Source organism: Entelurus aequoreus, linkage group LG05 (genome assembly GCF_033978785.1).
Source record: "Entelurus aequoreus isolate RoL-2023_Sb linkage group LG05, RoL_Eaeq_v1.1, whole genome shotgun sequence".
Lineage (NCBI taxonomy): Eukaryota > Metazoa > Chordata > Actinopteri > Syngnathiformes > Syngnathidae > Entelurus > Entelurus aequoreus.
In genome coordinates, this window is record NC_084735.1 from 30,637,202 (window position 1) to 30,664,089 (window position 26,888).

Below are 26,888 nucleotides of genomic sequence, written 5' to 3' on the forward strand. Positions count from 1 at the left end.
ACACTAATACCCACAATATGCACTATTAAGAACCTTTAAAATCTCATTCTAATGAGAGCATATTTCTGTTTCAGACAAGTCCGCACATGGTTACATAGCAGCAAACACTCTGGTGAGTCTTATTTTCTTAGTTCCGCACTATTTTTGCTTTCTCCTTATTTTGATTGTACAGCTGTAAGACAGTACATTTGCAAGTCGTAAATAAGTAAGAGAAAGACAGAAGGGGCCTGATTTACTAAAGGTTTGCTTTTACTAAAACACGTGCAAACTTGATAGCACACACAAAGCTGATTTACTAAACGTGTGTAAAGTGGATTGCGTTTCTTAAGTTAGCAGAATAAGGGGTGCTATCCATTTTGCGTCTCCGTCTTCATTAATATGCAAAATATATGCTTATCATCAAAACTCCCACAATACTGGAAAGAGAAAATGCAAATTCAGCACACGCAATGTGATTTATCAACACTTTATCACCGTTTTAGGAGACCTATTTTGTGTTTTATTTAGCATGTTTGAAAAGGACGCACACACTGACACAGTTTTGCACACGGCTGTGAGAAAGACACATGATGGATAGAGAATCCTCCGTATTACGTGTACATTTCAACATATTTTGACGGTCAGAAATAAAATATTATTAGACACATCGTCTATTCAGCAACATCTTTTTATAATTTCGTAGCTGCTGGATGACTTAAGGGGCTGATTGTAATTGTTGCGTTTTAGTATCATTTAATATTTTTTAAATTACGTTCGTTTTTTCACATAGAATACATAATATTTATACATATGTACTATATGAAAAAAATACTTTTTGAAGTGTGAACACATAAATGCAGCCTCTCTCCCATGCACCTAACCGGTAAAAAAGAATAAAAGTGGTGTCAATGTAGATGCACTGTGTGAATGCTGCTAAAATACCCATAAAAAGTGGTTCACGTCTCCTGCGTGTTTAAAAACATAGCAAAACGCCACAGATTGGAGCATGATAACATGAATGTGCAGTAAATGAGTGTCTCATTTAAATAAAGAGATCTGCACCAATTTTCAATTGCACACAGTCTTAGTAGATCACACGGAACACGCCCACTAATAGTACACGTTATTTTATAGATTGCACACGCTGTTTAGTGCGAGGTATTTAGATCTTAGTAAACCAGGCCCTAAGTCTTGATTGGAAGGATGTATTTCTACAACACTGTATAAGTTGGAGAGGTAAGTTTTTAAAATTGTTTGCATTGCTTCCCCTTAATGGACAAAATGTGTACATTCCTCAAAAGAAACCTTTACTGTGCTTTCCCCCCAAGCCATTCCAGTTGCATGTGTGCTCAAACAAGAGCCCGCTGTTAATTGTTTTCAATCTTACTTGAACTAGATTTGTAATACAAACAATTGACGAGCTTCAGGGGAGGCTTGACTGCACTGAGGAGGACTCCCGCTACGCTGACCTCATTCCTGGCTTTGACCAGAGTAATCTATGCTTTTAATGCCTTGCCCTGCACACACGCTCAGCCGGGTGAAGAAATGCAATCCCGAGTCTGGCAGGGGGGCTAGGGGGATTCTCCGCCCCGGGCCAACCGCGCTGGGATCATGCAGGGTTTTTGTTTTTTTTGCTTGGACAGTGCCAGCGAAGGGCCAGCAAGGGTGGCAGTGAGGCGAAAAGGTTGCGTGTTAGAGAGTATTGGAGGGCGTCTCAGACTGTCCACTGATTCTGAGCCCTGCAGACGGGACTTTGCTATTAACTTGTGCCATCGCCCCTCTATGACCTCAGCGTGCCCAGCAGGCAAAACTGTCAGTCAGTCTTGTTTTACTTTGAAAACTTTTCTCTTCTGCTGCGATTTTGTGTTGTCACACTCAATACCAATATTTGCACACATTCAAGTGCAATATATACACAGCAGGAACATTAGGGATGTCCAATAACATGCAATACAGTAACGTTATTTAGTAGAACTGCATCATGTCGTATAAAATACTATGTTCTTAACCTTTTGTGCATGTTTGGTAACGTAATGTCATGCGGTGAGGTGAGGCAGAGCTAATAATGATAACATCAAATAAGTATTAATATTCGTCTAGTGAACTGTGTCAGAAATGTATTTGAATTGTTTGAGTAAACAGTTCCTTAAAGGGGATCTGCACTTTTTTGGAATTTTGCCTATAATTCACAATCCTTATGAGAGACAAGAACACATTTGTCTTATTTTTAAATGTATTTTAACTCTTAAATAAATCTAGATAAAAGTCATTTTACAATGGAGCCAATGGGCGCTGTGACGTTTATTGCGTCTATTTTGAACATAAAACCCACTAAAAACATCTAAAAACCGCCAACAATACTCCATTTACATTTTGTGACCTGAATATTAACCAAATAATAACTATATTGTTATTATTAGGGCTGCGAATCTTTGGGTGTTCCAAGATTCGATTCAATATCGATTCTTGGGGTCACGATTCGATTCAAAATCGATTTTTTTTTTCCGATTCATGATTCAAAAACGATATATTTCCGATCCAAAACGATTCTCTATTCATTCAATACATAGGATTTCAGCAGGATCTACCCCAGTCTGCTGACATGCAAGCAGAGTAGTAGATTTTTGTAAAAAGCTTTTATAATCGTAAAGGACAATGTTTTATCAACTGATTGCAATAATGTAAATTTGTTTTAACTATTAAATGAACCAAAAATATGACTTATTTTATCTTTGTGAAAATATGCAAGTGTAAGCCACTGTGATACTATTGTTCTTTTATTTTTATTTTTATAAATGTCTAATGGTAATGTCAATGAGGGATTTTTAATCACTGCTATGTTGAAATTGTAACTAATATTGATACTGTTGTTGATAATATTCATTTTTGTTTCACTACTTTTGGTTTGTTCTGTGTCGTGTTTGTGTCTCCTCTCAATTGCTGTTCATTGCAGTTCTGAGTGTTGCTGGGTCGGGTTTGGTTTTGGAATTGGATTGCATTGTTATGGTATTGCTGTGTATTGTTTTGTTGGATTCATTAATTAAAAATAAATAAATACATTTTTAAAAAAAAAAGAAAAGATTTTTAAAAATGAGAATCGATTCTGAATCGCACAACGTGAGAATCGCGATTCGAATTTGAATCGATTTTTTCCCCACACCCCTAGTTATTATAAGCGCTAAAGTTTAGAACCTACACTTAGCGGCGCATTGATCCGAGAGAGGCAACTTCCTTATGCTGCTGTATTGACTAATGAGCTGCTTCTCGCCTTGGAGCTTGTTAAAATGTATTCTAGATTATAAATCATGCCTCTCACCTTAAAAGTAAAATGATGTGGACATAAACTGAAAACTTGGCCAACTTTGACAACCAATTTAGACCCATAATGGCGAAAAAGACCTGAAAAGACGCTTGGTTCCACTCGTCTTTTTTCTTCGCAAACATTATGAGTCGTTCTTCATCTAAACAGAAATATATGAACAGTCTTAACCGTCGGCATTCCAGTGAGAGCAGACCTTGTACAGTAAGTGATGTTTTGTTATGTTTGTTGGCTCTCATGAAGTCTGCATGAGTAGTAATCAGTGATGTTGTTGAAGGAAAAAGCAAACGTGATGCATTTTTTAAATTAATGCACCACCGTATGCACCGTAGGAGCGAAATACGTAAATATGGCATGTTATGAATGAATGTGCCTGTTACTACATTACATACTGTATATACTTACAGTGCCTATATAAAACCTTGATGATCCTTTTTTTAACCGTTTTTTAGGCAGAGCGACTCCCATAGGCACCATTGCTCGCATTTATTTACTAGTTGGTGCATTAAAAAAAAACCATATGTATTCTTGTCTTACATAAGGATTGTGAATGATTGGCAACATTTCAAAAAAAGTGCAGTTCCCCTTGAAGTAAACTTACTAAAATATTGTATTTCTTGTGAAAATGCAAGAAATTGCATGATCACCCTCAGACAGTCATTATGAGTGCAGTTTGTGGATGTATTCATTCGTGCATTCAAGCACAGGTTAAGTGTTAAATCTAAGACCTTCACCCTGTCGCACGAGCTCTTAATTCAGCCACAAGGACCTGATGACCACCCCTCCGTAGTGAAACCCCCCGCCCTAACATTCCTTCCCCTGAAGTCCGCTCACTCTTCAATAATGTGTGGGTTTGTTTTTGAGTAAAATCCTCCCATTTTTAACCTTCACATTCAGAATCGACTGCTGTCATCTGGGCCACCTGTCAGCCTTAGAACCTGCAGCGCATTATTTGACAAGGTAACTCCTCCATATTACTATTCAGCATCTCTAGCGTCAGTTATTGGATCTCAATTACGCCCACTGCAAATACTTTCAAGGGGATATTTTCTTTTTGATTTACTTTACTTTATTCTAGTTATGCATTGAATGATGTCTAATGATGTCATCTCATGGTGGGGATGGTGGTGGCAGAGGGTTGTGATGACTTTCAAACTGCATATGAACTCTCCCTTGTAACATCATCACCATTGGCAACATAACCACATGGTAAAGACAAAAAAAACATTTCGCTACCTGCAAGTAGCCAGCCTCTGCACTCTTGACCGAATCCTTCTCCAAATAGGTCACAGACCCGTTAGGAAAGGACCGGGTCTTTCTTTCTTGTTTAATCACCAGAACTAAGCTGCACTGCTTCATTTCTGCATGACAAGACTGGAAGTGGATGTTTCCATTCCATAAGAGGAAGACGATCCAAGGCAAACTGACTTTTGGATGTGAGAAACAAATCCTCAGTGTTAGGCAGACTAAATATGTTGGAAGTTTTCAAATGGTGTGGTGCATATCCAGGATGTCTGCCGCTTATCTACGCATTGCACTTCACTGCGATGTTGCAGCAAGTTTGCTTCACTACTCAAACATAGAGCAGTGTGTTCCCTCTTTAAAATGCATTCTCATCCTTGGTTCTTGGCGCACAGAACCCAACCCCTCTTCTCTGATAAAAGCTGTGTATCTTTTCCTTTTAACTCTTATTAGCACAACTGTTCCTAACAATTGGTAATTTTCTGACCACATGTTTAAAAACAGGATGTCAGCAACCATCTGACATTCTCAAGGGCAACACTTTTCAATGTGTACATACAGTATTTTAAAGCAGTGGTTCTCAACTACCTTATTTTCCGGGCTATAGAACGCACCGGTATTCAAGCCACACTCACCAAATTTGAGAAGAAATAAAACATTTTTTAACTGCATAAGTTGCAGATATATACAGGTACGAAATATTTTGTAAATGTTTATTTACATACCTTAATTGTTTCTAAAAAAGTGCCTGCAACATGGCAGTAAAACGGCTGATCAAACAAAACAGAAGTTATCGCCATGGACCCACTCGCTGCGGAAGCTAGCTCTCCAATCAGCTCAACAGACTCAATAGCTCCACGGTGACGTTTTGGTGAATTTAGGAAACTCAAATAATATAAAAAGAATGCCATTTTAAATTATTAATACCAACATGTAGCATTTTTGCCAATGCTAACGACACTAGCTGGATTACATTACGATAGCATGTACAGTTATGCATGAAAACCCTCCTACAGACATCACACATGGGACAGTTTTGTAAGTATGAATTGTTTTAGTTATATTGTAAAAACCTTACAGCCGTTGCTTGGAGTATTGAATGAAGAATCCTTTAAGCAGAAATGCTATTGACGAATACTTCCGGTTCGAGGAACGAAATGGGAAGTACAATTTTAACCTGCAACACCTGCAGTTAGCAAATAGGTCCTAAAACATGCCGCATAGCACAAACAATAACACTTTTTCAGTGTCTTTGTCTGTGTTCTATGAAAACTGTTTGTTGAACACAAAACAAAATGGCCATTAGTGAAGAAAAATCCATAAATTAGCTGCATCGTTCTAAAAGCAGCAGGGTTCAAAGCGTAAGAAAAAAGTAGAGGCTTATACTCCGGAAAATACAATAGTTCGGCAGCAAGACCCACCATCACCCCTTAATGACAAGCGGCTACCCGAATTCGACATCACTACATACATAGTGAAACATTTTTAAATAATTTTGATGAATGTTATGTTTATGTTGATTTCAATCATGGAAACAAGATTACACAATAATACAGCACATATTTACAATGTCACACAAAGTTCAACATGTCAAACTCCATTCCACAATTATTACAAATACTTTTGTTCGTTACCTGTATTCAATCTGTAACATAAATATACACATAAATAATAATGATAAATCAATTCACATGAATAACAAGTTATCCAGTTATTTTTTACAAATAATAAAATAATGTGTATCTCATAAAATTTGAAAACTAGCAAAAGGTTAAAATACGTACACTACTGGTTTACGCTGTAATTACAAAATTAACTTCACTAACTTCTTTGTTGTATTTGAACTTCAGAAATCAAACAACTTTTGCACGATATTAATATAGAGATGCGCGACTAAAAAAAGCTCGTAAAGAAACGGTGAATTAGATATACGATACAAACTACAGTCGTTCATAGTTTATCGTGATTTAACTAACTCATTTCCGCAAAGTAGGATTATTATTAAAATCATTAAAAAATAGTTTACCATCTTGAGTGCAGATCCTCCAGGCGCCACTGCTATGGTCCTCACCCGGCCACTACAACACGGCTACGACGTGGAAATACATGCTGGATAATTCCTCTAAATTAGAACTGCGCTATGAATGCTGAAACCACGGGTGTAAGCCGCAGCTTTGTTGTTACTTGTTAGCATTTCGTTCATTAGCAATGCATGTCCTGTGTTGTCTTGAACCAAGAAAGTTCATCTCCACTTTGCTGCAGTTAGCCTTAAGTGCCACGCCAAATGTCCGATGCTTCGTGCCGCTTTTGTCTTTTGACGCCGTACCAATGTGGTGTTCTTATTGATGAGACAGGAGTTGAATATCAAGATCATCAAAAACTTGTTTTGTCAGCAGTTGGTCAACTTGCGATTGTTGCTGCGGTATTTGAAGCTTCATGTAATGAGGGATGACTGTACATAGATGTGGCCTACGACAGAGATTTTAATTTCATTGCCCTATGGTGATAATAGTGGTAATACGAACGAAATTGAGAGTGACGAGCTTGCAACAGGCTGTAACAAACGTGTTGTTAATGCAATGTAGCGTCCTAAAGAAACTAGAATATAAAACATGTTTTCAGTTATTTCACCTTTTTTTGTTAAGTACATAACTCCACATGTGTTCATTCATAGTTTTGATGCCTTCAGTGACAATCTACAATGTAAACAGTCATGAAAATAAAGAAAACACGTTGAATGAGAAGAAAGTGTGTCCAAACGTTTGGACTGTACTGTATATACTATACAGTGTATGGATATATATTAACTATTTATTATACATATTATTGAATGGATTTTAGGCCATAACACCCAGACCTACAGTAAATGAGTTCTCATCATTTCCCTGTAAAGAACTGTTTAAAAGACTTGACTCATTTGCGAACGTCTCATCTCTACCAGGCAACGACCTGTGACCCACTTTTTGCTCGCCACCCACCAGTTGAGAATCACTGCTTTTAGAGTAGTCAGTGTACAGATTGTGTAGAAGTATAGATTTACTGCACACTGACTACTCTAAGTTAGATCCAAGTTTCATTGCTGTAATACTGAGAGGCGCATTTACTTTTGCGAGATGTGTCACATGTCCTGCTTGAGGTTCCACTGGCTTGCTACTAATAGTGGTATTGCAACAACACCTGTGTCCATCCTGCAGGGTGCCAAAACATCAACTTCAGAACCCCCCATCGCGCCGCCTGTGTCAGAAGAGGAGGACGAGGAGGAAGAGGAAGAAGAGGAGGAGGAGGAAGATGAAGACGACGACGACGATGAACTTCCACCGGTCATTGCGCCTCGACCTGAGCACACCAAATCTGTGAGTTGTAGTGTTTTTCAGCGCAATGTAACATCGTCGTGACTTCAACTCTTACTTATGCTCTTGCAGATCTACACACGCTCAGTCATGGACCCACCCAAGCCTCCCACCCCGGTCCAAGAGGTGGTGACGCCACCCGAGTCGCAGGTCCAGCCCGACAACACATCCAGCACAATGTATCGTAACACGGACCGCCAGAGGAAGAAGTCCAAAATGACAGATGAGGAGATCCTGGAGAGACTCAGTATGTGTCTTTATAGGCATACTTTTTATTCCACAACACCTGTTTTTTACCCACACTCGCTTGCTACAAGGTTAGGAAAACAGAAGAAAAGTCCAACAGGATTTAATACAATAGTACCTCAACTTACAAGCTTAATTGGTTCTGTGACAGAGCTCTCAACTCAAAACACTTGCATGTCAAATTAACATCTCCCGTTGAAAGGAATTGAAATCAATATAATTGGTGCTTGGCCCCACCTAAAGAGCACAATTTTAACGTGTAACATGCCTTTTAGAAAGATAAACTAACTTTTAGATAATAAATATTGTATAAAAACAATACAATAGAATGTACTACACACAACAACAGTAGTTTAAAGAAGTAACGTAATAATAATGTACAGCATTTACCTTGGAGAGTGGACTTCTCAATATCTCTAAATCTACATAGAAAAAACACAAGATACACTTTCGATCAGTGCATCAACCCAAACAACCTCCCCCATGCACACTCATCCACACCCACTCACACAAAAGGGGTTATTTCTTTCTGCTACCAATATTCTGGTTCCCACAACATAGACAACACATCTGCAAGGGACACAGTCCCTGAAGCACACATGATTGTATAGGCTGCTGGTCCACTAACATTTTCATTAATTACTATTTTTTATGTAATTATTTTTATATTGTTTTACTTTCTTTTTTATCCAAGAAAATGTTTTTTATTTATTTATCTTATTTTATTTTATTTTTTAAAAAAGGGCCTTATCTTCAACAGACCAGGTTGTCAATGAAATTAGATTTGTTTAAAGGTTTTTTTAAACCAGGCCCAGTCCAGATAATGTCCAAGTCGGACTCAGCAACACACACCTTCATTCATGTACACAGAAACAAATTAGGGAACACAACAGATTGCATATAATTTATAAACAAAATTACATTTTCAAAATAAGCATTTATGTACAGTCCAGATTATGTCCAGGTCACTCAAATTAGGGAACACAACAACAGATAGCATATAATCTATAAACATAATTATACTTTCAAAACAAACCTTTGAGGACTTCTCATCTTTTTTTTTTAATGTTTTTTGGCATCATTATTGTTTTCAACCATGTAACTTTCTAAAATTAGAAAATACTGAATAAATGTTTTAAAGAAAGTAATACTAAGTGAATATCTGTTTTTGGCCTTAAAAATAAACATTTTACCGAGTACTATAATTAAATTGACTAAATCATGATTGTCAATGAACTCTCCTAAAATAACAGAAACCACATTAAGCTTCATAAACAAACCAATCCTTAAACACATTTTTTCAACTTCCACCCAAAACATAGACACAATATGACAATACCAAAACAAATGCAGGGTGGATTCAGGCTCCTGACAACAAAATCGGCAATCACCTGACTCTGTCATATTCCATAATTTTAACATTTTCCCTGTGGGTAAGAAGTTATAAATAATTTTAATTTTAAAATAACGATTTTGCACATCGATAGTGGTTTTATAGATTAGTTTGAATATGGCATCCCATGGCAACGGGCAGTCAAAAAAGTCCTCCCATTTTCCATTTGTGTTGTATGAGGCAACCTTCAAAGATTTCTTTATTAAATAAAAATTATATATTTTTCTATTTATTTTAGTTCCTTTTTGCAAACTAGAATTTCTTATTAGAGGTTTACAAACTAATAATTTAGTAGTTCCATAATTAATTATTTGTTTCCATCTTTTCCCAATTACTCCAGTTAGTTGACAAAATGAAAAGCTTGAGCAAGCATCACCATACATAGCTCTAAATTCATCATACTTCATAATTTTACCATTCTCATTGATAATATCATTGACAAAAATGATTCCTCTTTCAAACATATTTTTCCAAAAGAAAGGCTTTCCATCTATTACAATATTAGAGTTCATCCATATTAACTGCTGCAAAATATCGTCTCTTTTTTCTGGCACATAAAATTGAAAACACCACTATGAGTGGATTGTTTCCTTTATGAACCCCGCCATGTTTCCCAGCAGACTCTCTGGGAGGGGATCACTTGTAAAAAAGGATACAATTTCTTTTGATACAGTACATGTTTTTTGTCCAATGTTTAAATACATCTTTGGAACAATTGATGCTTTTAAAGACAGACACATAGCTTCAAGGTTGAGAAGTTTCAGGCCCCCATATTCATACTCTTTGTACAAAACCTTTCTTTTAATCTTTTCTGGTTTGCCGTTCCAGACAAAATCGAAGACCCTCCGCTCATAAATCTTAAAAAAGTTTTGTGATGGAGCTGGTAATGACAAAAACAAATAAATAAATTGAGGAATAATTAACGAGTTGGCAATAGACATTTTACCATACAAGGTTAGGGATTTCCCTTTCCATAATTGCATAATTTTGTCCAGCTTTCTTAGTCGATTATCATAATTTACTGAGCCTAGATCTTCCAGATTTTCTGGGACAACAACACCAACTATGTTAACTGGTCCATCTGTCCACAAAACAGGCACTTTGCATTCCATTCGAAAGGACGTTCCCTTTAGATTTCCAATCCTTAACATTTTACATTTATCATAATTAAGCTTAAGGCCAGATTGCTGTGAAAATATGTCCAAAAGATTAAGAAGGTTCCGCAAACAATGAGGAAAAATCTTATCTTTGTGAATCAGCCTTTTCTGACATGAACTTCATCAAGAACAAACACAGAACACGCCTCACTGATGCACATCTGCAAGACTCACTCAGAGTTGCAGTGTCAAGTTACACACCAGAGTACAACACACTAGTTAACAGCATGCAATGCCAGGCTTCCCACTAACTGACAAAGAAACAGATAACAGATTTGGTGTCCAGTTCAAAGTGTGACATGATTTAAAAATTTGAGAGTTTACTTTTGTTATTATTTGTACAAACATGGTGCAAAGTAATTCATGATTTGTTAAAAAAATGTTAGTGGCTAGCTAGTTAAAATGGGATATTGTGATTTCACAAGACTGTCTTAGAAGTGATCATTTGAAAATGTTCAATTTGAAAAATGTGCACTTAGAGAAAATATAAAAATAAAGTGTTGCATATTGATATTTATCTGTTTCTATATATATTTATTGTGAGAAATCATTAAGATGATCAGTGTTTCCACAAAGATAAATATCATTAATTATTAATAATAACAGAGTTAAAGGTAAACTGAGCAAATTGGCTACTTCTGGCAATTTATTTAAGTGTGTATCTAACTGGTAGCCCTTCGCAGTAATCAGTACCCAAGAAGTAGCCCTCGGTTTCAAAAAGGTTGGTGACCCCTGGTGCAGACTATCAGTGATAAGCTCAAATCACACACTCAGGTTTTTGATTAATTTGTTCTTTAATTCAATAAAATCATCCACTTCTTCTTTTTAGCACTGTCCTTTAAACTCACTTTCTTTCATGCCATGTTTGGTAAACAAAGTTATGTTGATCTCTAGCTATAAGCTAATGCTGGCGAGTAAGACCAGATATTTTGGACGGATCTTACGGGGTTCACTGTGACATTTGCTACCCCAACTAACGGCGGGGAAGCTTGTAACTCAAATTTTTTGCTTGCAACTTAAGACATAACATTTAGCTGAGAGACAGCTCTTTTCTCAAAATACTTTAAGTTGAGGTACCACTGTATAAGAAATAATCGGCCTTTGCAAACACACACAATACTGCTTATATTCGGAGACTTTAACAATATATTTAAAGTTGAAGATTTATTTTTGAGAATTCCAAACATGTATAGCAGCACATGAAATAACTGTATTCTACATCTGAGAGTAAGCAGCATAAATAATATGTACTTAATTTCCTAAAATAGCTGTCAGTGGCATGTATTTATTCAGCTGCAGAGAGAAAACATTTATTGGAAGGTGATATCTATTTAAGAGGAGGCCACTACTTAAAATGGCTTATAACTTAGACTTAGACAAACTTTAATGATCCACAAGGTAAATTGTTCCACACAGTAGCTCAGTTACAAAGGATGGAAAGGAAAATGCATGTATAAAATAGACTAAAAATGTACTGTAGTAGCAATATAAAATATCAATCAATCAATCAATCAATGTTTATTTATATAGCCCTAAATCACAAGAGTCTCAAAGGGCTAAAATATAGCATATATGTAATATTTACATAATATATGTACAGTATATGATACATACTGATATATTATATTATATTTGTATATAATATATAACAATTACCATGTACAATATTACAGTATATGTAACAACTGCAGCATTAAATAGAGCAGAAAATATACATTATAAACAAAGAGAGGTAGCTAACATAGAAGGTGTCAGGTAATAGACATATATCATGGAGTGCGGCGTATAACAAATACATATATTAAAATATTGCTTTATTATTGTGGTTGCAGTGGTATAAAATTGCAATTCATCATACTGAGAGGTACATTTTTTTGGGTGGGGCGGAACTGTTAAGAACACCCGTCCGTGTGATGCAGTGCCTTTTTAAAGCTGCAAACTACAAACTCATTTTGATAAATGAGTACAGTACTTCCTGTGCAGGGAGGTGTTCCTAATATTGTGACCAATAAGTGTATCCATATTCACTCATGCTCAGTAAGCGATGTATATGAAAGAGTGTCAGTTTTATTAATAAACATAAAGTAGCTGACCTTAAAGGCAAAAGTCTCTGCTCTACAGTAATGTCTTCAAAACTCTTGTGCACACACACACACACACACACACACACACACACACACACACACACACACACACACACACACACACACATATATATAAATACAAACCACGCACAATCATTATGCATGTGTTTTGTCTCTGACTCAGGGAGTATCGTGAGTGTCGGGGATCCTAAGAAGAAGTACACGCGCTTTGAGAAAATAGGACAAGGGTAAGTCTGTCGATGAACGTAAAGGATTGCTATGTGAAAAAGCAGTTGTTTAGTTTCATGGCTGCGGAGTTTTCAGTAACCTATTGGTAAAATGACCATTATCTATATTATTTGTAACTTAGCTAGCTAACACAGTCATAAAGAGTCATGCTGCAAATGAAAACTTAAGCCCTATACTAAGATTAGTCATGAATATGATGCAACTTCCTACTGCAAAGAGTCAAAGATGGTCTTTATCAGTGTTGTCCACACTTTTTCCACAGAAGGATGTTATCACTGAAGATTCAAATTATATGGTGGATATTTTTGTAATTGAGTAAAACAGTCTGGAAAAATGCATTTAATAAATATAAATACAAAACATTAGGTCAGCTGTGTGTTTTTGCTGGCAATGTATACTATTATTAGGGACATTTGAATTGGCGCTGCTCTTTTTTGTGTCTAATTTCATTGTATTTCTGCAATGTAACCTTCGCAACTTAGACTCAATATCCCTCTTCAAATCATACTCAAAACACACCTATTCCTGACTGCTTATTCATTGTAAATCTTATCGATCTTTGTTGTTGTTTTTATCCAATTGATTTTATTGTTTTGATTTTGTACGGTGTCCTTGAGTGCCCAGAAAGGCGCCTTATAAGTGTAAAGAAAAAAAAATTTAAGAAAAAATGTGCCGCTGCTCTATATTCTAGTGGTACCCTGCTTTTTTTAGGAGCTACAGTACGGTCAAAATCAGGAAAGATCCTCTACGCCCGTGTTTCTTAACCATAGGGCAGCGCGCGCCCCCGAGAAGGCAGCCGAAAGAATATCTGTTTCTCAGCTGTGGTCCTATACACTTTTCCACCACTTGTGGCAGTAGTGAAACTATCACACAAACCTGACCAAAACTTTGATAATATTTAGAGCAGGGGTCACCAACCTTTTTGAAACCAAGAGCTACTTCTTGGGTACTGATTAATGCACAGGGCTACCAGTTTGATACACACTTAAATAAATTGCCAGAAATAGCCAATTTGCTCAATTTACCTTTAACTCTATGTTATTATTAATAATTAATGATATTTAGACTTAATTGAACGGTTTAAAAGAGGAGAAAACACGAAAAAATTACAATTAAATTTTTAAACATAGTTTATATTCAATTTCGACTCTTTAAAATTCAAAATTCAACCAAAAAAAGAAGAGAAAAAATAGCTAATTCGAATCTTTTTGAAAAAATTAAAAAAATAATTTATGGGACATCATTAGTAATTTTTCCTGATTAAGATTAATTTTAGAATTTTGATGACATGTTTTAAATAGGTTAAAATCCAATCTACACTTTGTTAGAATATATAACAAATTGGACCAAGCTATATTTCTAACAAAGACAAATCATTATTTCTTCTAGATTTTCCAGAACAACATTTTTAAAATAAATTCAAAAGACTTTGAAATAAGATTTAAATTTGATTTTACAGATTTTGTAGATTTGCCAGAATGATTTTTTTGAATTTGAATCCTAATAAGTTTGAAGAAATATTTAACAAATATTCTTCGTCGAAAAAACAGAAGCTAAAATGAAGAATTAAATTAAAATGTTTTCTTTACAATAAAATAAATAAATTTACTTGAACATTGATTTAAATTGTCAGGAAAGAAGAGGAAGGAATTTAAAAGGTAAAAAGGTATATGTGCTTAAAAATCCTAAAATCATTTTTAGGGTTGTATTTTTTCTCTAAAATTGTCTTTCTGAAAGTTATAAGAAGCAAAGTAAAAAAAATTAATGAATTCATTTAAACAAGTGAAGACCAAGTCTTTAAAATATTTTCTTGGATTTTCAAATTCTATTTGAGTTTTGTCTCTCTTAGAATTAAAAATGTCGGGCAAAGCGAGACCAGCTTGCTAGTAAATAAATAAAATTTAAAAAATAGAGGCAGCTCACTGGTAAGTGCTGCTATTTGAGCTATTTTTAGAACAGGCCAGCAGGCTACTCATCTGGTCCTTACGGGCTACCTGGTGCCCGCGGGCACCGCGTTGGTGACCCCTGATTTAGAGACTTAGACTTCCTTTATTGTCATTCAAATTTGAACTTTACAGTACAGATAAGAACAAATTTTTGTTGCATTAGCTCATTGTAGTGCAGGATAAAAGTTGCATTTACAAAAGAAGGTGCGGATTTAAATAGATTACTGTACAGATAAATATATTGCACTTTTGCATATGCATGCACGTTTACAGATGTATGTTATATTGTCTTTATAGTCCATTTGTTATTTAACACATTAAGTGAATAAGGTTAAGAACAGGACACACAACAGGAGCACTGTGCTGTATATTTCAATCATAGTCATTCAGGGTCCTATTTTCCCACGTGCTTAAGTGGAAAAAAGGTGTACAACTGCACGGATTCTGGCTGGGCCGCATTCTCCTACTCCACTAAAGTCTGTCACTACTCGTCTTCATTCAAGATGCGCACTTTGGGTTGAGCAAGCCTAAAATGTGAGCCTGCCCTGTCAAATCTGGCCTTCCACGTATTCTCCCATCCACTTAATCAGTTTTGCTTCTACGCGCTTCCGAGGCCATATGGAAGTTTGTATGCAGTGTACACCACACATAATAAAATGATAACAGAGACTTTCATGAAGTGATCGAATCTATTATGATTAGAAAAAACTTAAGCGCAAACGGGAGAATAGGGCTGTTAAAATTTTGCCCAGATCTGCCAGGCAGGTTCAATGTGGTCATTTATCATTTCATATCTACAAATTGGATTTATAGATATGAAACATAATAAGCACAGGAATGGACACCTCCCTACTCGCCATTGCTTTGAATTGTGTTTCCAGTGGGATTATTTTTGAGGAAATACGATGTTGTGAATGAATGTTGTGGTTATTGTTATCGTGCGGGCAAATGCAAATTCAATTTACTGGGAAGCAGATTCATATTAATCCAATTGGGTCAAAGCATTTCCTGTGACGATGATGACCAATCCCTCATCATTTCCAAGCGTAAAAAAGCGTGATGAAATGAACCTAATTTCAAAACAAAAGTGATGAATTTTACATGTGTTTGCCTCAAGGGCTTCTGGCACTGTGTATACCGCCATCGACATAGCAACAGGCCAAGAGGTAAACAAAAGAAGATCATGGCATTTCATGCTGTAGATGTGTTGCTGGGAAGTGTACTGTACATACAGTTTGTTCTTCTCTCTTCAGGTGGCCATCAAGCAGATGAACCTGCAGCAGCAACCCAAGAAGGAGCTGATCATCAATGAGATCTTAGTGATGAGGGAAAACAAAAACTCTAATATAGTCAACTACCTGGACAGGTGTGTTAACAGATGATTGTGCATTATTTCATGGATCAAGATTCTTTCACTTTTCTTTTTGCTGCCCAAATTGCAATACTGTCCCCTACTGTTAGTATTGCTACACTTCAGTGTCAGAATGACCTCTCCTTGATACTGAAGGAAAACATTTTTTTTCATAGTTACCTGGTAGGAGATGAGCTGTGGGTGGTGATGGAGTATTTGGCCGGCGGCTCGTTGACAGACGTGGTGACTGAGACCTGCATGGACGAGGGCCAGATAGCAGCGGTTTGCAGAGAGGTAAGAAACCCAAATGTAAAGACGGTGACGGCAACCACACCCACTTCCACCGATCACAGCTAACTTTTGTTTTGAAGAGGAAAATAGGATTGTTCTGCCTCTCTCTACATGTCACTGGCTTAAATAGATTAACAAAAAATACATTAGTAGGGATATGAATTTTACAAAGACTCACGGTTTTGATTCAGAGTCGATACTCAATTTAAACTGATTTTTGTAAAAATCATTTGGTATACAAATTATAATAAAACCTTTTCAAAACAGATTTCAAAAGTTCCTCTTGGACATATGACATGTATACACAGTGAATGAGCATGGGGATAGCATAAAGAGTAAATAAATATTCCATTATTTCATGATTTCTGTTATTTCATGATTTATTTATATTAAAGTACCAGTAGAGGGTAAAAACAAGTTGCCTCTATATTGAAGCTATTATCATATATGTCTGATCTATGACACCAAAAGACTTACGAAGTTTGCGAATAATTAGATATGATCAAAATAGTATCAATCTCACGGAGATTCTCGAGCCATTTTGAGAGACAATGAGGAAGCCAGTCACGTGATCGCGTGTTGATAGGGAACCAAAGATCCCTTCCCTATCAACAACAATACTAATCAAGCAGACTTAGTGAGAGCCAACAAGTATTACTTTTGGATAAATTAAGATCCAGGACCTTATATTTTTGAACCCGAACACAAAGAGGATGAGCAATAAGTTTTAGAAGCCGAGTGATGGGTGCAGTTTCATTGTGACACTAGCATCCTCAGCGTTGCTCGGTGCTCAACGTACAAACTAACAATAACAAACCAGAATAAAACAAGCACTTGCTGTAATATTTCCATCTCGCGGGGACGCGGACCGATGGGACGCTCACATAATTCCGTTTAGATGAAGATTCAATCGCAATCCTCACGAAAGGTAAAAAAAGTTATTGTAAGAAGTGTCTTGTTGGGTCTATTTCGCCATCTCGGCCAATGTCAAAGTCGACCAGCCTGTCAGACCATGGCCACATGTGTCTACTGCCAGGTGAGAGATGCATCAATTATAATCTAGAAATTACTTTTAGCAAGTTTGTGATGAAGCAAAAGCAGCCGTCTGCTCTGTGTGTCAACAATAGCAGCGTAAGCTAGCATTAGCTAACTGCTATCAATGCGCCACTAAAATAGGCCGTCTGCATTGGTGCTTATAATAACAATATCACTCATATTTGGTTAATTTTCAGGTCACGACATGTAAATGGAATATTGTTGGCAGTTTCTGGATGTTTTTAGAGAGACAGTATAATAGGGTGACCAGGTGTCCGGATTTAGGCCGGACAGTCCGAATTTTCAATGCCCTGTCCGGCGTCCGGCGCAGCATCAAGCCGGACACGTATTTGTCCTCCTTTTTGAGGCACTAGGCTTGAAGAGTGGAGTTTTTTCATCTTTGCTGGGCTGCAGCGCAATAGCCAATCATAGACCGTAAAAAAATGCCCCCAACGCAGTAACATATCAAATGATTGGCTAAGAGCGGTGTCGGATACAAATCTGCTTATCATTGGTTAGAAAGGTAAACAAGGGTCCATGTGCTGCTGCGGCATGACATTGACAGAAAGTTAGCATCATGCCAAAACGCAAGACCTCATTTAATTCTGAATGGATAAAAGAGCACGAATTTATAACGAAAAGCAGTCGAGACTCATTCCATGGCTTCTGCACACTTTGTCGATGTGATGTCGACGTAAGTAGTCAGGGGAAAGCTGCAATTGAACGGCATGCGGGTACAGATAAACATAAAAGTAATAAACTTGCGGCAGGTACCTCTTCAATGAGGACATTTTTTCGTGAAGTTTCGTCGCCCCTGGATGACAAGATAACCGCTGCAAGGGGCTGTTGATCCTGAGCTGCTACAGAGGGTGAATGTGGAGTTTGCTTAAAGACTGGTCTGCTGCGCACACACACAGACACTGAAGACAAGTCCCCAAATGACTGAAGCACTTTAGAAATGCTATGCTTTTTGAACAGTTGAATGTTTTCTTGTTTGTTTGTTTGTTACAATCTCCTTTGTTGTTTATATAAAAGGTTATTCAGGCTTTTTTAAAAAGCTTTTTTTTTATTATATATGCTACCTGTTAATTGTTGTTTACATTTAAGTCCACACATGTTATGCTTTGTGGCACTCTGCACTTGAAAAGATTCATCTCAGTGGTCACTTTTTGAACACCACAATGTATTGAATAAATACAAATACTGTTAACAAACACTTGAATTTTATATTTTTTCCTATTTAGCCACACAAACATCATCTTTAAACCACTCAAAATTGTACTATAAATAAGAGTATACCAGAGTCCTATGTACACCATAGTAATTTATTGATATGCTGCATAATGTCCTCCTTTTTGGTGTCATATGCCGCATAATGTCCTCCTTTTTGTTGTCATAGAAATGGTCACCCTACAGCAGGGGTCACCAACGCGGTGCCCGCGGGCACCAGGTCGCCCGTAAGGACCAGATGAGTCGCCCGCGGGCCTGTTCTAAAAAAAATAATAATAATAATTTTTTTTTTAAAATAAAAAAAAAATTCTTTTTTATTTTTTTAATTAAATCTACATAGAAAAAACACAAGATACACTTTCAATCAGTGCATCAACCCAAACAACCTCCCCCATGCACACTCATCCTCACCCACTCACACAAAAGGGGTTATTTCTTTCTGCTACCAATATTCTGGTTCCCACAACATAGACAACACATCTGCAAGGGACACAGTCCCTGAAGCACACATGATTGTATAGGCTGCTGGTCCACTAACATTTTCATTAATTACTATTTTTTATGTAATTATTTTTATATTGTTTTACTTTCTTTTTTATCCAAGAAAATGTTTTTTATTTATTTATCTTATTTTATTTTATTTAAAAAAAAAAAAGGGCCTTATCTTCAACAGACCAGGTTGCCAATGAAATTAGATTTGTTTAAAGGGTTTTTAAAACCAGGCCCAGTGCAGATAATGTCCAAGTCGGACTCAGCAACACACACCTTCATTCATGTACACAGAAAAAAATTAGGGAACACAACAGATTGCATTCAATTTATAAACAAAATTACATTTTCAAAATAAGCATTTATGTACAGTCCAGATTATGTCCAGGTCACTCAAATTAGGGAGCACAACAACAGATATCATATAATCTATAAACATAATTATACTTTCAAAATAAGCCTTTGAGGACTTCTTTCTTTTAATGTTTTTTGGCATCAGTATCGTTTTCAACCATGTAACTTTCTAAAGTTAGAAAATACTGAATAAATGTTTTAAAGAAAGTAATACTAAGTGAATATCTGTTTTTGGCCTTAAAAATAAACCTTTTACCGAGTACTATAATTAAATTGACTAAATCATGATTGTCAATGAACTCTCCTAAAATAACAGAAACCACATTAAGCTTCATAAACAAACCAATCCTAGAACACATTTTTTCAACTTCCACCCAAAACAAAGACACAATATGACAATACCAAAACAAATGCAGGGTGGATTCAGGCTCCTGACAACAAAATCGGCAATCATCTGACTCTGTCATATTCCATAATTTTAACATTTTCCCTGTGGGTAAGAAGTTATAAATAATTTTAATTTGAAAATAACGATTTTGCACATCGATAGTAGTTTTATAGATTAGTTTGAATATGGCATCCCATGGCAACGGGCAGTCAAAAAAGTCCTCCCATTTTCCATATGTGTTGTATGGGGCAGCCTTTAAAGATTTCTTTATTAAATAAAAATTGTATATTTTTCTATTTATTTTAGTTCCTTTTTGCCAACTAGAATTTCTTATTAGAGGTTTACAAACTAATAATTTAGTAGTTCCATAATTAATTATTTGTTTCCATCTTTTCCCAATTACTCCAGTTAGTTGATAAAATGAAAAGCTTGAGCAAGCATCACCATACATAGCTCTAAATTCATCATACTTCATAATTTTACCATTCTCATTGATAATATCATTGACAAAAATGATTCCTCTTTCAAACATATTTTTCCAACAGAAAGGCTTTCCATCTATTACAATATTAGAGTTCATCCATATTATCTGCTGCAAAATACCGTCTCTTTTTTCTGGCACATAAAATTGAAAACACCACTATGAGTGGATTGTTTCCTTTATGAACCCCGCCATGTTTCCCAGCAGACTCTCTACATAAGAAAAATGGGAGGGGATCACTTGTAAAAAAGGATACAATTTATTTTGATACAGTACATGTTTTTTGTCCAACAGGACATTTGTGTACCACTCAATGTTTAAATACATCTTTGGAACAATTGATGCTTTTAAAGACAGACACATAGCTTCAAGGTTGAGAAGTTTCAGGCCCCCATATTCATACTCATTGTACAAAACCTTTCTTTTAATCTTTTCTGGTTTGCCGTTCCAGACAAAATCGAAGACCCTCCGCTCATAAATCTTAAAAAAGTTTTGTGATGGAGCTGGTAATGACAAAAACAAATAAATAAATTAAGGAATAATTAACGAGTTGGCAATAGACATTTTACCATACAAGGTTAGGGTTTTCCCTTTCCATAATTGCATAATTTTGTCCAGCTTTCTTAGTCGATTATCATAATTTACTGAGCCTAGATCTTCCAGATTTTCTGGGACAACAACACCAAGTATGTTAACTGGTCCATCTGTCCACAAAACAGGCACTTTGCATTCCATTCGAAAGGACGTTCCCTTTAGATTTCCGATCCTTAACATTTTACATTTATCATAATTAAGCTTAAGGCCAGATTGCTGTGAAAATATGTCCAAAAGATTAAGAAGGTTCCGCAAACAATGAGGAAAAATCTTATCTTTGTGAATCAGCCTTTTCTGACATGAACTTCATCAAGAACAAACACAGAACACGCCTCACTGATGCACATCTGCAAGACTCACTCAGAGTTGCAGTGTCAAGTTACACACCAGAGTACAATACACTAGTTAACAGCATGCAATGCCAGGCTTCCCACTAACTGACAAAGAAACAGATAACAGATTTGGTGTCCAGTTCAAAGTGTGACATTATTTAAAAATTTGAGAGTTTACTTTTGTATTTTACATGAGTTATTATTTGTACAAACATGGTGCAAAGTAATTCATGATTTGTTAAAAAATGTTAGTGGCTAGCTAGTTAAAATGGGATATTGTGATTTCACAAGACTGTCTTAGAAGTGATCATTTGAAAATGTTCAATTTGAAAAATGTGCACTTGGAGAAAATATAAAAATAAAGTGTTGCATATTGATATTTATCTGTTTCTATATATATTTATTGTGAGAAATCATTAAGATGATCAGTGTTTCCACAAAGATAAATATAATTAATTATCAATAATAACAGAGTTAAAGGTAAATTGAGCAAATTGGCTATTTCTGGCAATTTATTTAAGTGTGTATCAAACTGGTAGCCCTTCGCATTAATCAGTACCCAAGAAGTAGCTCTTGGTTTCAAAAAGGTTGGTGACCCCTGCCCTACAGTATAATGATCTGTTGACTCAATTGTTGGCTTATTATTTAGGAATTCAAATGCATAAAAAAGCCAAGCATATGTGTTCTTGTCTTACATAAGGATTGTGAATGATAAACACCACGTATATTTCCAATGTTTGCATATTTCCAGTATGACTGATCTGATCATATGGTCAGAGTGCAGAAGTGTTACTATTGTGATGTCAATATCCGAAAATAGCCGAAGGTATTCAGAGCGCAATATTCAAAATGGCGGACTGGATTTGTGGCATTTTGTGATGTTTGGACAGTGTTTTCACATACTTTGTGGATTGTAAATACAATTTGATATGATTTAATGGATATAATGAAACACAAATAAGCATATAAAGTCAACTTGTTTTTCCACTCTACTGGTACTTAAATGATTTTAAAAAATGTCTCTAATTTTTTTCATGTAAAAGTGCATCTAAAAATACAATCATTTAATGAGATTGTTATTTTATGATTTATTTAATTAGTTTATAATTTAAAAACATATTTATTAATTCAATGTATTTCTTGTAAAAGGTAATTATTTAATAATTCAATTATTTTTTCATGGTTTTAATTCATTATTTAAAAATGTTTTTAAACATGAATAAATACAATTAAAAAATCTAAATAATTGCAATTACATTTTTTTTTTTTAAATGTAAAAAAAAAAGTTTTTAAATTCTTAAGGACTTTTTTGGGGGGATTCTTGAAAATTATAAATATATTTATAGTCAGAATAAAAAACTATTGTATTTGGGATATGAATAAAAAAAAATGTTTTCTCATAGTTCCTACTGATTCTTCATTATGTGGTACTAGTCCAGTTGGGACAGGCTCCAACTCCCCACGGTAGAAATGGAAAGATAGATTACTAAATTTTCACTGTTATTGGGAACACTTAAAGGCCTACTGAAACCCACTATCAGACCACGCAGTCTGATAGTTTATATATCAATGATGAAATCTTAACATTATAACACATGCCAATACGGCCGGGTTAACTTATCAAGTGACATTTTAAATTTGCCGCTAAACTTCCGGTTCGAAACGCCTCTGAGGATGACGTATGCGCGTGACGTAGCCCGGGGAACAGAGGTAGGCCTTCCCCATTGAATACAATACAAAAAAGCTCTGTTTTCATTTCATAATTCCACAGTATTCTGGACATCTGTGTTCGTGAATCTGTTGCAATCATGTTCATTGCATTATGGAGAAAAAAGCTGAGCAAGCAAAGAAGAAAGTTGTCGGTGCGAAACGGACGTATTTTTCGAACGAAGTCAGCAACAACAGTACACAGCCGGCGCGTCTTTGTTTACATTCCCGAAAGATGCAGTCAAGATGGAAGAACTCGGATAACAGAGACTCTAACCAGAAGGACTTTTGACTTCGATACACAGACGCCTGTAGAGAACTGGGACAACACAGACTCTTACCAGGATTACTTTGATTTGGATGACAAAGACGCAGACGTGCTACCGTGAGTATGCAGCTTTGGCTTCTAAACATTTGATCGCTTGACCGTATGTGCGCAACTTTTTTTTTGTGTATGTACGTAACTTTTTTAAAATATATAAGCTTTATGAACCTTGGGTTAGGTGAACGGTCTTTTGGGCTGAGTGATTGTGTGTGTTCATCAGGTGTTTGAATTGTATTGGCGTGTTCTATGGAGCTAGGAGCTAGCAGAGGAGCTAGGAGCTAGCATAACAAACACGTAGGTGTTTTTATGCAGGATTAATTTGTGGCATATTAAATATAAGCCTGGTTGTGTTGTGGCTAATAGAGTATATATATGTCTTGTGTTTATATACTGTTGTAGTCATTCCCAGCTGAATATCAGGTACCGTGAGTATGCAGCCTTGGCTGCTAAACATTTGATAGCTTGACCGTATGTGCGCGTCACGTACGTAACTTTTTAAAAATATATAAGCTTTATGAACCTTGGGTTAGGTGAACGGTCTTTTGGGCTGAGTGATTGTGTGTGTTGATCAGGTGTTTGAATTGTATTGGCGCGTTCTATGGAGCTAGGAGCTAGCAGAGGAGCTAGGAGCTAGCATAACAAACACGTAGGTGTTTTTATGCAGGATTAATTTGTGGCATATTAAATATAAGCCTGGTTGTGTTGTGGCTAATAGAGTATATATATGTCTTGTGTTTATTTACTGTTGTAGTCATTCCCAGCTGAATATCAGGTCACCCCCGGCTCTCACAGCATCTTCCCTATCTGAATAGCTTCAACTCCCCACTAGTCCTTCACTTGCACTTTACTCATCCACAAATCTTTCATCCTCGCTCACATTAATGGGGAAATTGTCGCTTTCTCGGTCCGAATCTCTCTCACTTCATGCGGCCATCATTGTAAACAATAGGGAACTTTGCGTATATGTTCAATTGACTACGTCACGCTACTTCCGGTAGGGGCAAGCCTTTTTTTATCAGATACCAAAAGTTGCGATCTTTATCGTCGTTGTTCTATACTAAATCCTTTCAGCAAAAATATGGCAATATCGCGAAATGATCAAGTATGACACATGGAATAGATCTGCTATCCCCGTTTAAATAAATAAAAATAATTTCAGTAGGCCTTTAACCTCCATAAATGGATGAGTTTGGTGTAGAAAAACTTGACCTCTACACCATCAAACACACTTTGGGACAAACTAAACTGCAAAAACTCCAATTCAATCGAGCTCTAATATTAGAAATCAATTAAAATAAATACTTGCAGACAAATACATACTCAAATCTGAGATATACTTTCCTGAAATAAACAAAATAATTTTTAAATGTCCTGCTTCTTTTCAGTGTCTTCAGGCGCTGGACTTCCTCCACTCCAACCAGGTGATCCACCGAGACATAAAAAGTGACAACATCCTTTTGGGCATGGATGGTTCGGTCAAGCTGAGTGAGTTTGTTGTCGTTGGCATCAAGATTCATTCGATCACGTGATCTCTTATCCGTTGCTCCCTCTGTCGCCCTCTACAGCCGACTTTGGCTTCTGCGCCCAAATCACTCCGGAGCAGAACAAGCGCAGCACAATGGTGGGGACGCCTTACTGGATGGCACCGGAGGTAGTGACCCGGAAGGCTTACGGCCCAAAAGTGGATATCTGGTCTTTGGGAATTATGGCTATAGAAATGGTGGAGGGCGAACCGCCGTACCTAAATGAGAATCCACTCAGGGTAAGAAACGTCATGATAGGATATCAAATAGTATAACATTTTATTTCTGCCTTTTCACGGTGTGTGTCTTTACAGGCCTTGTATCTGATCGCTACCAACGGGACACCGGAGCTCCAGAACCCAGAGAGACTGTCCTCAGTCTTCAGAGACTTCCTCAATCGTTGCCTGGAGATGGACGTGGACCGCAGAGGTTCTGCCAAGGAGCTGCTTCAGGTAATAGACATGAAAAACTACTTCAGTTTTACAGTTCTGTTTAATTCCCTCTAAATCTGATAATACACATATTGAACTAATTAGAAGGTGTATCGTCCCTCTCAGAAGACTTTATTTATTTTAAACTCATTTGAGGAACAGGACTGAAAGTAACATGAGGGAGTTTTTAGCACAGAATTAATAAATATATGAAATATAGCCACATGGCATTTATGCTAATAACATGTTGACAGTAAGTATATTACAGTTATTCAGCTAAAAGATATTTAATAACACAAAAATAATTTAGGTAACATGACTGTGACACCCCCCGCGACCCCAAAAAGGGACAAGCGGTAGAAATGGATGGATGGATGGGTTGTCACTAAAGATTTTGACTCTCAAGTGATAGTTGAAATATCAAATATACTGAAAAATGATTGGACTTACTTTTTTACTGTCGCCTGCAGAGGATCTGAGTGGCACAACTTCTTGTGGACCATGTGATTCATGGAATAATCCATATTTATATTGGGGGTAACGTGTCATAAGGTAACAGGACTGTAAAAACCCCAGGGACACAAATAAATAACTACCGTAATTTCCGGACTATAAGCCGCTACTTTTCCCCCTCGTTCTGGTCCCTGCGGCTTATACAAAGGTGCGGCTTATATGCGGCCTGTTCTTCTCCGAAACCGACGAAGAGGATTTCGGTGGTTTTAGTACGCAGGAGGAAGACGATGACACAATGATTAAAGACTGACTTTTCATATACCGGTAGGCTGGTTATTTTGATAACGTCCAGGCGAACACTTTGTATTACTTTGCAGCGTTGTATTATTTGTACTCTGCACGAATGCTGTTCGCCATGTCAAAGATGTGAAAGTTTGATTGAATGATTGAAAGATTTATTGTTAATAAATGGGACGCTTTGCGTTCCCAAACAGTCCTCTCTGTCCCGACAATCCCCTCCGTGGTAGCGGGAACCCCTATATACTACGCTAATTACACATCAAAACCCTGCGGCTTATAGTCGGGTGCGGCTTATATATGGAGCAATCTGTATTTTCCCCTAAATTTAGCTGGTGCGGCTTATAGTCAGGTGCGGCTTATAGTCCGGAAATTACGGTAAATTGTTGTTTTATAAAAAGTTATAATAATGAAAACAAATTTGGCACATAAATGGACGGTCAAATGGGAAAAAAATATATATATATATATATATTTAAATGTGTCATAAATTAATTATTAAAATGTGTCATTATTTTTTATAATGTAAAATTAAATTAAATTTCTTAATTGTTTAATTATTTAAATATTCAATAATTATTTAATCATTTAAATAAAATATGTCAATGTTCAATTAATTATTTAATTAATTATTTAATTTAA

General features: G+C 36.3%; 1 protein-coding gene across 5 annotated transcripts in view; it reads left to right on the forward strand.

The window, feature by feature from the left end:
- Nucleotides 1-26,888, forward strand: part of LOC133650463 (serine/threonine-protein kinase PAK 3) — a 68,251-nt gene that overhangs the window by 34,983 nt on the left and 6,380 nt on the right. For 2 of the 5 annotated variants that reach the window (XR_009826233.1, XM_062047717.1), the window contains exons 5-15: nt 75-112; nt 4,196-4,258; nt 7,735-7,893; nt 7,963-8,137; nt 12,943-13,018; nt 16,083-16,131; nt 16,219-16,331; nt 16,493-16,610; nt 24,928-25,027; nt 25,108-25,304; nt 25,380-25,517. Coding sequence is in view for 4 of the 5 variants with exons in the window: in XM_062047717.1 (XP_061903701.1) it covers nt 75-112; nt 4,196-4,258; nt 7,735-7,893; nt 7,963-8,137; nt 12,943-13,018; nt 16,083-16,131; nt 16,219-16,331; nt 16,493-16,610; nt 24,928-25,027; nt 25,108-25,304; nt 25,380-25,517 (1,226 nt within the window). In the remaining variant the exon portion in view is untranslated. The remainder of the gene's footprint in view (nt 1-74; nt 113-4,195; nt 4,259-7,734; nt 7,894-7,962; nt 8,138-12,942; nt 13,019-16,082; nt 16,132-16,218; nt 16,332-16,492; nt 16,611-24,927; nt 25,028-25,107; nt 25,305-25,379; nt 25,518-26,888) is intronic. The other 3 variants (XM_062047718.1, XM_062047720.1, XM_062047721.1) reach the window with 3 other exon arrangements.